This window comes from Mytilus galloprovincialis, chromosome 12 (assembly GCF_965363235.1).
Source record: "Mytilus galloprovincialis chromosome 12, xbMytGall1.hap1.1, whole genome shotgun sequence".
NCBI classification, from domain to species: Eukaryota; Metazoa; Mollusca; class Bivalvia; order Mytilida; family Mytilidae; genus Mytilus; species Mytilus galloprovincialis.
Genome location: NC_134849.1, coordinates 57,477,080 through 57,489,167, shown reverse-complemented (window position 1 = coordinate 57,489,167; position 12,088 = coordinate 57,477,080). Strand labels below are relative to the sequence as shown.

Genomic DNA, 12,088 nt, shown 5'->3' with positions numbered 1-12,088 from the left:
GTGCCTTTAGGGGAATCGTCACTTCCACTCCTATGTTGAGCAAGTGGTTAGAAAATTGTGATGCAATATTGCACGAATCATTCGGCAAATTAGTTTCTGATAATTGACGATTTTTTTTCCGGTGAAGGACATAACTGGAAAGTGGTCTATTGTCAAGTAATTCATTGATTCCTATTGACTGTTCCTGTTTTACTGTATGAATTTGTTTAAGCTATTCCCGATGTGCCGTAGGAACTATTATCTTTTTCCTATTGTGATTTAGAAAAAAATTCCAGTTTATTTCTGGTGTGATTCTTAAACTTGGCTTTATAGTGGCTGCTGGTGCTAAATGATCTTGAACTAATCAGATTTTGATGATGTTGATCATAATGTTCTATCTTATAGATATTATTTAGTATGATTTTAATGTTTTACCGGTAAATGATTAGCTTTTGAACTAAGAACCGCAACAGGCAACCAATGCATGTATTAGAGTCCTCATAAAATTTTGAAGTTTTCGTAGATTGACCTTGTCAGAATTTTTCAAACTGAACTTCAAATGCATAAATAAATATGATGCAAATTTGTCAATTTTACAAATCAATTTAAAAAAAAATTAAGTAAACTAAATGAAGCATAAAAATTTACCTGGACAAAATATTCCATCGCCATTTTCAATTCCTGCTAATCTTAGCATTTTCCTAATGACACATTGCTCCATCAAGGTAAACACTGGGCTAACTTCATATGTGTACCTGGTTATAAAGAGTAAAGCAATTTCAGTAAGTCATATCAGATCATTATTACACCATCAAAGACATGGATCCTGGATTTGGGGGTGCGTCCTTAAGAACTAGGAAACCTTTTTTGAACACAAAATTGGCTGTAATTATACCATTGTAACAGCTTTTCTTTATTCTAGAGGGGGAAGTGTGCAAGTATGCCCCCGTCAGAATCCTCAGCTGCATCACAAATACAAATCATAAGTTCTTCCAAATATTAACAAACATGAAAAGCTACACATAACCGAGGGGGGTGCAATAGGGGGTCCGTTAACATGTTAACAACACCTCGATTTTGGCAAAAACAGTTAACAACAAATGCAAAAATGCTGATAACAGTTAACACAGTGGGTTGAAAACAGTTAACAGTTTAAATGTATCTCAGATAACAGTTGACAACACCTTGAAAAAGGCCAAAACACTGGTTAACACAAAAAGGTACACAAGGTACCCTACACATTAGCATATATGACCACATGTGAGAAAATATTATTTCCATTACTGTCTCCTTATATAGATCTGACAAACCTTTCAAAGATGGAATAACAACTTACTGGCTAGCATTTAATGTTTCTGTAAGCCATGCACCACCAAGCGTATACTCATCCAGACCACCAAACAACTGATTGAAAAACCTAGGATGACCTACAACAAATACAAAATTATACTTTTACTTTAGTAGCAAAATAAAACAATGGTAACTACACACAGTTGTTATCTAGTGAAAATATGTTAGTTAGTAATGCAGTTAGTAAGTAAATAAGTGTCCAATATATTTAGGTTGCCGTCTAAATGATGTATACCCTACATCTCCTTTTATTCATAAATAAGTGAGTAAAGTTATTGAAATTAGAGTCCAAACATTAGACTTCAGGTATTATTGAATAAAAGGACAACTACAGAAACAGTCCGTGAAAATTATGATACCCTGGCTGAGGATTATAGTGTATAAATCCTGGTTAAAGGAAAAAAGTTATCTCCCTTATTTATGTTCAGTCTTATTGAGATTCAAACTGTTAAAAGTAAACAATTCATTTTATATGTTCTTAAACTGTTTGATTTTAATTAAACTTCTTAGTTGATTTTTATTTATTTTTATTATTTTTGGAGAGGAAAATTGCAGGAACTTGTACAAAAATAGCAACAAATAGAAAAAATATGTTGGGACTGGAAAATCATGGAGGGGATAAAAATATAGGATTTATTTTATTATGATCCTCTTTTCAAGGAATGCAAATAGTCCTCTGAAGCACCTAAGTTCACATCCTGTTTTTCATTTTAGGGTTTATGCTTCTCAATCATAAGTTATCTATGTAGTATTTTTAGGATTTGTTATTTCTTTTAGTTTTGTTTTTTTTCATTTTTTGACATAAAGTTTTCAGATTTTCTTCAACATGAGATAATGTTTGAAAATACTCTTGGCATCTTTGCTTTTTTTTCCATCACAATAATCAAGTCACTAAAATAAAACACGATTTTTGTAGCACTTTTTAAAATTGGAATTTTTAACTTATATTGCAATTACATCCCTCTATTCTAGCAAAACAATTGGTCAAAGTAATCTAACCTGTTTTAACACTGTATTTTATCACATCATTACATATATCCAGCAGACGATCGTCATTTGTTGGGTCCTTCAATTTCAGATCAAGTATTTTCTCTAGTTCTTTGGGGTGTTTAAATTCCACAAGTTTATTTTTCCTGTCATTGGCTTTGTCAATACCCTCTGTGATCATCATATCCATTAGCTTTGTCAGAAAATGGTGCTGATCTTCTGCTGGGGCACCATTTGCCCCATTGGTAGCTCCGTTCATTGTATTACGTTCCATTTTTAACTTTTTGACATCACCGACACCATTTCTGGTTGAAGTAGTTTGGCCGTTTTCCATTTTAACTTTCTACCTGTGAAATAAACGGAGTATTATTATATTTATTTAAATAAGCTTTGCTGTGTTTGAGTATCTTTGAGGGTGATATTTCACAAAAATTGGTCTTGAAACAAATTTGTTCCTGTTTTTCTTATACAATAGAATTAGCATCTCCTCGAGGATTGACCACGAATAGATCCAAAGGGGGTGGGGGTGGGGTGGGGGGGGGGGTGGGGGTTGGATGCAAAGGGCAAAAAAAAGGGGGCCAAAAAGAAGTGTGTTCAAGTATTTGTTTTATTTGGCATTTTTAACTTTTTATTTGAGTGTCACTGATTAGTCTCTCATATATGAAATACATGTCTGGCGGAAAAAAATATAAGCCTGGTATCTATCAAGTGTTTATATCTGACTTATGACTGCACCCCCTCCCCCCCCCCTTTTCCAATTATTTTTGACAGGGCATCCCTTTTTCTGGACGTCTGGGATCTACAGCTGCATCCTCTAGTTTTCAATAATTCACCTCTATCTTGCCATTTTGATATTTATTTCCACATCTTTGCTATCCATACTTTTTAGATCTTTCTAACAGAAATAAGTTCATCTATTTCCAAAAAACTAACTTAAAGCACCATGGGAATTTGTTCAAACAGAAAAAAAAAGACAAATATTGGTTTCCTTTTCAACATTGACAATGGCAGATTGATAGGATCACATTATTTAATTCATGCAAATATTGAGAAAAAAGTCTCATTTTCTTGATGGCAATAAAATAATCAACTGATTTTGACAAATCATGTTTGACGAATCATGTTAAATTCTTTCAAAAAATAATGGAAACGGATAATTTTTAGAAACCTCTGACAAATCACAATAAGAATATTTTGATGAATCACGATAAAACTTTAACCAATTTGACCTTAAAATAGCAAAAAGCGATCAACAATACAAGATGGTAGGAATACTCTTTACTGTCAGCGTCAAACGGCCATTTTTGCCGCCTGACCATCAAGGGCATTCCTAACCTCTTGTATTGTTGATCGCTTTTTACTGTTTACAGTTTGCCTATTAATTACATTTTTCAAGAAACCCGTCAAAAAGGTAGTATTATATAGAACATATATGTCATTTTAGATGTCCGATCCTGGAAATTTTTCATTCAATAAAAAGTCAGTACATCTTTACATCCTGAACATTATTGTCCCTGTCTTTATCTATTCTGATTTTCAATATATTGACTGTTATTTTTTTACATGGGAGGACCTCCCCCCCTCTTTTTCCCCATGGTAGCCATATTGGTTAGCTGCCTTAGTTGTTTGCTTAATGTCCAGTGACAAATATTTCATGCATGTTCAAAGTTATAATGAATACAATAGGTAGGTCCTGTAATAGGGGTCGACTAGGCTGTAGGGCAGGAAATTTTGAATGTCACTGGAAAATGAGGGTACATTTGATTAAAAAAAACACAAAAAGTTTTTCATTTATACTACATACCTATAGGATCATACAGACCTAGTATTTGTTGAAATAAGTCAAGTAGTTTCAGAGAAGTTGTTCTTTTTTAAAAGTTTAAGAAATCAACAAGGTGAGCTAAAGAGGGAATAATTCGCTCTTGATCTAGTCTGTAACGATTCCAGTAATGTAAAGTTAACTTGTAACTATTAAATTTATATATAAAGTTAAATTGTAACTATTAAATTTATTTATAAAGTTAAATTGTAACTATTAAATTTTTTTATAAAGTTAAATTGTAACTAATAAATTAATTTATAAAAACATAAAAGGGATATATATAATTATATAGTATATCTTTCCTAGATCTCTTCTTTAGCAGTTCCCTTCAGTATTGATTTAGATTGTTTTAAAATTAGATATAAAACGTTTACTTTATTCCAACTCCACTTCTGACCAAGCACATACAGTAGAAAGAGTATATTTGTACTTAAGTTTATCGTTTACTGTTTTATAACACCCAAAAGGCCAGGGTTGCATTTTGACAATGAAATATCTCCTTTCCATTTTGTGAGACTTACGTCGAGAATAATGGTTTAATATTACAGAAAAAAAGGCAAAAAAAAAAAAAGTTGTCAGACCAGAACAAATTTGAACTTGATCTGTAACTTGTCATGATTAAACAATACACCAAATATCCAACCAATATCTTCAAGCGTGAAGAAAAAAAGTGTTGAAAACTGATATGCTGGAATGACGGATGGACAGACCAGACAGGCAGACAGAGGGACTGAGTGCAAACCTAAAGTTCCCTTCGACTTTGTCGGTAGGGGATTAACTAGAGGCTCTAAAGAGCATGTGTCACTCACCTAGGTTTATGTGCAATATTCACAAAGGAAACTAAGTTTTCCAAAATTGTAGATGAGAACAGAATTCATGACAAAACTCTCTTGTAAAACTGATCCTTTTGACTGTTAAGTTTCTCTCTATTTTTTTTTGCTCAAAACACAACAGAGGGTAATAAAAATTCTCATCTGAGGGCAATCACTCCTATTATTGTATAGCAATATAATATTTTCCACAGAACGTAACCAAAAGTTAGCGTGCAATAAATTCTAATATTGCACTAGTGCAATAAATCTTTAAAATTCATGACGTCATTAACGAAAAAATCTTAGTTTAAACCAATTTTTACTTTCAAATATTATATTGCTATACAATAAAAGGGTTATTGCATGAATATTGGGGAATATTGTCCCTCGTAGAACATTTATTGCACTCGCAAGCTCGTGCAATATAAAATTCTACTCGGGACAATATTCCCCAATATTCATGCAATAACCCTATATTACAAATGTAAGAGTGACTGTCTACTAACAATATCAGTAAAATTTGACTTGTTTGTAGATCTTGTCTTGCTGATCATTTTTGTTAATCAAAGTTTCTATCTCTCTATAATAATTTTTTTCATAAAAGGCATTACGCAAAAAAAAAATTGTAACTGAGAAAGACATTAAAGGGCAATAACGCCAAAAAAGGAGTCATTACGGACGATTGCCTTCATATTGTTTGTATTAAAAATCTGGTTTTGGTGATGATTTTTGCTTATTTAAGTTTCTATCTATCTATAATTTTAAATATAATGAAAAAGGGAAACAATTTGTTAAAATCATCATCAAAGGGCAATAACTCTAATAAGGAGTCACATGGTGATTTTGAATATGCTAACTTATTCGAAGATCATGTCTTGCTGATCATTATTGCAACTTAAAGTTTCTCTGTATCTATTATAGTTTTCAAAATAATAGGCAAAAATGGAGAAAAAAATGATATAAAATTTGTCCAAGAAGTCCCCTGTCAGTTTTGACATTAATGGACAATTGGTAGAGCTCAACATCCTGAACATTTTTGCCTTGTCAGTTTTCTCTATTAATAACAGTTTTTTTAAATAATAGACAAAACTTGCATTTTACCCCTATGTTCTATTTTTAGCCATGTCGACCATCTTGCTTGGTAGGCACGCTCTTCGGACACATTTTGATGAGAAAAGCTCACTTGGCCCTTTGGGCCAGGTGAGCTAAAGATAGGACAAAAATATAATAGAGATTAATATATATTAATGGAGTGATAAAATATAAAGCACACAATTTATAAACAATAGAGCATGTTAAATTCTCTTCTGATTCTTACTAACGTGACATGTCCTATTTAACGTACGTATCGATAGATACATTGTACCTACATTATATTAAGAGGAAGCTTATGACACGGAAGTAGAAACATCAGATATATGTGTGCAGTATAAATGGGAGTTCACTTGAAACTCTACAATCGACTTCAGAGTTAATCGATTATCACGTGAACGCACTCGAGTTGATATTCGGAACAACTCTAAGTAAAGGCCAAGTTCGGATGGAACTAGAGTTCTGACTAGAGTTCCATATGAACGGTAAATAATTTTGAAGAGTAAGGTCTCTAGATTACCGGAAGTACAAGGCCCCTACTCTGAATATGTTTACATTCAAATTTGATTGGATTGACGTCATAACATCCGGGATATCGAGTCGATCTCTAGAAACCCTGCCACAACCAGGGTTCCTCGAGTGTTAATGGCGGATAAGCTTTATCCAATCAAAACATGTGTTATATATGACCATGTCAATTCAATCTACTCTAGATATCCATCCGAACTTGGCCTTGGTAAGGCCCTGACCAAGCATAAAACATAAAATATTATCATTGGTTTGACGTCATTCAAGAGTTTCTCGGGTTTAACCCTGGCTCGGTGAGGGTTGGAACTAGGGTACGAGTTAACCACTCGAGTGGTTCAAGTAAAATCGTATTGTTGATACCCGAGTAAGTAAAGTTAACTCGAGAGTTTCAAGTGAACTGGGCCTAAAAAGTTGATTCTTGATCTTGACCTTGATGAGGGCCCTCATGGGGTTTTTGATTATGTGATTACTTGGCCGTTTTTTTATGATTTTTTTATGATTATTTGATTACTAAAGATAAGCAAATATTTAATGATTATGTGATTACTAGGACCCCCCCCCCCCCCCCCATGAGGGGCCTCCTTGATGGTATACAATGTCACGTCCTTGAACATAACAACATCGAACGTATTCTCATAACTAAGCCAAGATTGAAATCAAGACTATAATCAGTCAAGTCGAACTTTGACTTTTTCTTTCCATTCGATTATCGGGACAGACGAACAACAAGCTGATTAAAAGGAAGGAACGTGATTCCTGCTCCACTAGTGACTGCTGTCGCGTTACTCCCATTAACATCCATTGATGGCACATATCAGAATCACAAAAGAGAGTGGTAGCAAATGTCCATATTCTAACAAAATTTATAAACCACTGACACATGTAAATTCTAAATCTCTAACTTACCAGTGGCGGATACAGAATACAGTGGGGAGGGGCTGCGGGGGAGGGGGTCACTGACTGCCATAAAAGGGGGCCCGCTCCAGTCATGCTTCAGTGATTCCCAATATTATCAGCCAAATTTTTCCCACGAAGAAAGAGGGGGCGGCCCCCAGGGGTCCCCCTGGATCGCGGCCTATGCTTACGATTATAAACGTTTTCAAGAGGTTTTTTTTTAAGACAAGTTAGACAATACTGTTTCATATCCACAAAACAACGTATCATGTGAATAAATAAATAAATAAGTAATCAAAAAGTAAATAATCATTAAATCAATAAAAAAACATACCTGCCTTATTGCACTTTTGCATTGACCAAAGTCCATGTTAACTGCGTATACCATGTATACTGTGTATCAATAATAATATTTGTATTTTCTGGCAATGTATATATATATATGATATGTGACCTTGACCAGAGACATATTTGTGTATATATGTCTCTATCTTTACTTTTTGATACCCTTTACCTAAACTGTGCTTCAACTACATTTACATATATATAACTCATCATTAAGGGACTCTGAACCCTTTGAAAAATTACACATTAAATTTATTAAAGAAGCACTTGGTGTTCATTGCAAGGCTTCAAATGATGCTTGTCGTGCTGAGCTTGGTAGAATTCCACTCAAAAATAAAATTGTTTTTTCAAGCATAAATTTTCTAGAGCATATACTTTGATCAGAAAATACACTTGTAAATCAAATTTTCTATGCAACCAGATTTTCAAACCCCTGGATCATAAAAACTCAGTGCATTTTACAAAAATTAGGATATTCATATCTTGTTGAAAAAATTTGTCTAACAAAGCAGCACTTGGGACAAGTAAAACAGAGAATTTATGATCAGTGCTTGCAAAATCAAAATGCAAACATACAGGAGTCTTCTAAGCTCAGTTTCTTTCGTCAAGTCTACAAAATGGGTCAAAGACCATCATATGTTGATTCACTAAACAATTTAAATGATAGAGCAGCAATATGCAAAATACGCATAAGTGCACATCCTTTAATGATTGAAAGGGGAAGACATCTTAATATTCCTAGAGAGGAAAGATACTGTCCTGTCTGTAAAAATGGGGAAATTGAGGATGAACAACATTTCTTATTAAATTGTAATAGATATACCTCAAAGCGAGAAATATTAGAAAATAAAATAAATGTTATATTTCAAATACAGCGTAACATTACCGCTGATAAAAAAAATATCTCTATTGGTCAATAATAGCTCAGCATTATTACTTAGACTGTCTTCCTCTTTCATATTAGAATGTCTAAATATAAGAAATAGTGAACTTATATAATACATCATTTTGTAACTTTTCATAATTTAGCATGATATGTTATCATGGAACCTTTCATTCTACCATGTCAATTATTATAGTTGTATGTAATGCCATAGGTCTTAACCATTCATTGTTAATGAGTTTGTGCCAATAAAAATATTTGTATTTGTATTTATATTTGTATAAAAGATACGCATGCATGGCCGGCTGACGTTCTTGTGACACTTGTGAAGTTCGATATTAAAGATCTATAGATCTATAATAAAAACATGACCGATCTCAAGGCTACACTGTAACCTTGAGATCGGTCACGTGTAACACGTAGATTCTTCTTTTATTTGAAATACTACTTTTAAACTTTTATTAGCTTTCCCAGAGACATACTGATTTTCAATGACCTTTCACAGTAACTAGGCCATTATCTTACTTCGCTCCCATCTGGAATTTACTCACTTGTGAATTTACTGTCCCCATATATATCGTATTAGGTCACTATCACACTATATAAGGCAGCAACCATTTGATTTTCTGGGGAGGGGGCTATGGTTTTTTTTGGAAAAAAAAGTTTGTTTCCAGTTTTTGGAGAAAAAAATAATTTGTTTTTGATTCTGAGAAAAAAAAATTGTTTGTTTCACCCGGGCCCTCAGCTGCCACTACATGTAATGCTAAAATTAAAAGAAAAAAATTGTTTTCGACTTGTCGCGAAAAAAATACCATAGCCCCCCCCCCCCCCCCCCCCCCAGAAAATCAAATGGTTGCTGCCTTACGTATGTTTTTTTTTCTCAGTTTGTCACAAACATGTTTTAATTTGTTTGTGTGACAATAAAGATTATAACATACTATTATTACATGCACATGTTAATCTATATATGTTTGCACATGATTACTATAAATTCATCCCCAATGCTAGAACTTTAAAGTTTAAAACAATCTAATTTCTGTTAAGTTGCTTAATCACCGAAAGTTATTAAACCACGGATGCATATTAAGTTGTAAGTCTATCCGTAAGATATTTGAATTTAATATTGAAGTTTAAATGTATAATAAATAAATAGTTTTACATTATACAACAATTGGTGATGGACATATATCTGTATAGTTCACCACATAGTGGGTCTCATTGGGGTCTAAGTGTGACGCGGGATTGCCAATTGTTTGTAAGCGTGACACGTGAAAGTCAAATTATTGTGTTGTGAAAACGGGAAAGGAGGTCTAGCGGGACCCGGGAAATGACCAAAAAAAAATGAGAATTGCTTACGTACATAGTGTAAGCGGGATACGGGAATCTGACAAAACAGTAAGCGGGATCCGAGATTGGAACCCCCAATGAGACCCCCACATATAGTTCAGGCGCAGATCCAGTCATCTTGAAAAGGAAAGGGAGGTGGTGGGGGGAGGGGGGTGTTCCAACCTCCGGTACGCCATGAACCGTTCACATAATTCAAATAATTCAAAATTAAAATTAAAAAAGTGAGAGGGTTGCAACCCCCCCCCCCCATTACTACCCGCCCTTTCCCATCTGGATCCGCCAATAGTTACTATACAAATCCCTGAGCACGACAACAACACAAAATGAAAAATGCAAAACACTTACAAATACTATAAGTTATCTACGTTCATATCCATACCTAAGAAAAAGTAAATCTTTCCCGTTTTCACAACACAATACAATAATTTGCTGTTTTGCTGTTATTGGGACCCCCTTGCCCCCCCCCCCCCCCCCTCTTTTAAGAATACATAATGTAGTTCTAGATTTAGGACAAGATATTCTATTTTTAACGATGGAAACTTACTGGGATATTGATTTTGTTGTATTTATAGCTTTTATGCCTGAGTGACGGAGTTCACAAAAAGAGTAGGGCTACGCGTTTTATAGGGGCATTAGCAACGATTCAGTAGACAAACACATCATATTTATTTTGTGTTTGTTTCAAACATTTATAAAATTGAAATATTGAAATGATAGCAGTCAGTTTATTTGGTTCAATTTTGTGAAAGCGAGTGTGAAAGTAAGATCAAAAGCATACCCGAATCCGTGTCCATGCGCCATAAGCTGGAGATGGGTTGCGCTTGTTCAGTTATTGAAAAGAAACGAATGCCTGTTGAAAAGTGTAATAAGGGAGCCACCAGGAATAACCATTTATGTATTCCTATACAGGTAAAACGAGCGTTTGCACAATTTTTTTTACATAACGGAGAAATGGAAAAAAGGGGGGAATCATACCTGAATTCATTGTCAATTTATGACCAATTTTAAATTTTCTATATTGGAGCACCCTGTTATTTACAGTTTTTATCTATTCTCTTTTCTTTATATTTAAGGACTTAATTTTTCTCTATTTCCTTTTCTTTTTTCCATATTTTCTCTACTCCTCACCCCACCCTTAATATTTTCTTTTTTTGCCTATTATTGTTTACTCTGTATATCCCATGAAGACCCTCAAAAACCGAGAATGTATCACATAGTTAAACTAACTGAATTTGAAAAACTATCTGCAACCTTACCTTAAGAAGTGTAAATTCTAAAATGGTAAAGATTATATTTGCCGTAATAGGAAATTACTCATAAAAGTAAGCAGGTTTATTATAATCTATGCAATATTTTATCCATTCATTTCATTGGACACACGGCATTTGTTATTTAATGCCCCGCCCACCCATAACAACATGTGACTAATAACAGTGGCGGATCCAGGGGGGGGGGGGTTCCGGGGGTGCGCACCCCCCTTTATTTTTGCCGATCAATGCATTTGTATCGGGACATATGTTTTGCACCCCCCCCCCCCCCCCTGCACCCCCCCTTTGCCCTGGGTTAGCACCCCCCCCCCCCCTTTCGAAAATTCCTGCATCCGCCCCTGCTAATAATATTACGGCAACGGGTGCTAATGCCTAATAATTACATATAATTAGATGTATGTTTCAATAAACTGTGGATTCATTTATTTTCGTGGGTATCAATTTTCGTGGATAGAGAAAAAAAGACGTTTCGTGGTATACGTAAATTCGTGGATCGCTGATTACAACAACAAAAAATTAGAAACGTAATTCGTGGATTTCTTTTTGATTTAGATCATATAACCTCCTTGTTTTGATCACTAATGAAACAAAACAAAAAAGAAGGAATTCATTTATAATTTTATCCGAAAGTAAAGAAGGTCTTCAAAATAGCTTAAATAACTTATCAAATCACTGTGAAAAATGGCAGTTATGTCTAAATACTAAAAAAACAAAAACAATGATCATTGAACAAAGAACTACAAAAATTGAACCATACATTGTAAGGTTCAATAATGAAAAA

General features: G+C 34.1%; 1 protein-coding gene across 1 annotated transcript in view; it reads right to left on the bottom strand.

Moving 5' to 3' along the window:
• LOC143054349 (cysteine sulfinic acid decarboxylase-like) overlaps positions 1–11,353 on the bottom strand; it is a 44,092-nt gene extending 32,739 nt beyond the window's left edge. Inside the window, exons 1-4 of the mRNA XM_076227343.1 lie at positions 11,296–11,353; positions 2,329–2,663; positions 1,316–1,406; positions 628–734 (exon numbers count right to left, since the gene is read on the bottom strand). Of these exons, the coding sequence (XP_076083458.1) occupies positions 628–734; positions 1,316–1,406; positions 2,329–2,650 (520 nt within the window). The 5' untranslated portion in view covers positions 2,651–2,663; positions 11,296–11,353. The remainder of the gene's footprint in view (positions 1–627; positions 735–1,315; positions 1,407–2,328; positions 2,664–11,295) is intronic.
• Between the last annotated feature and the right edge of the window lie 735 nt (positions 11,354–12,088).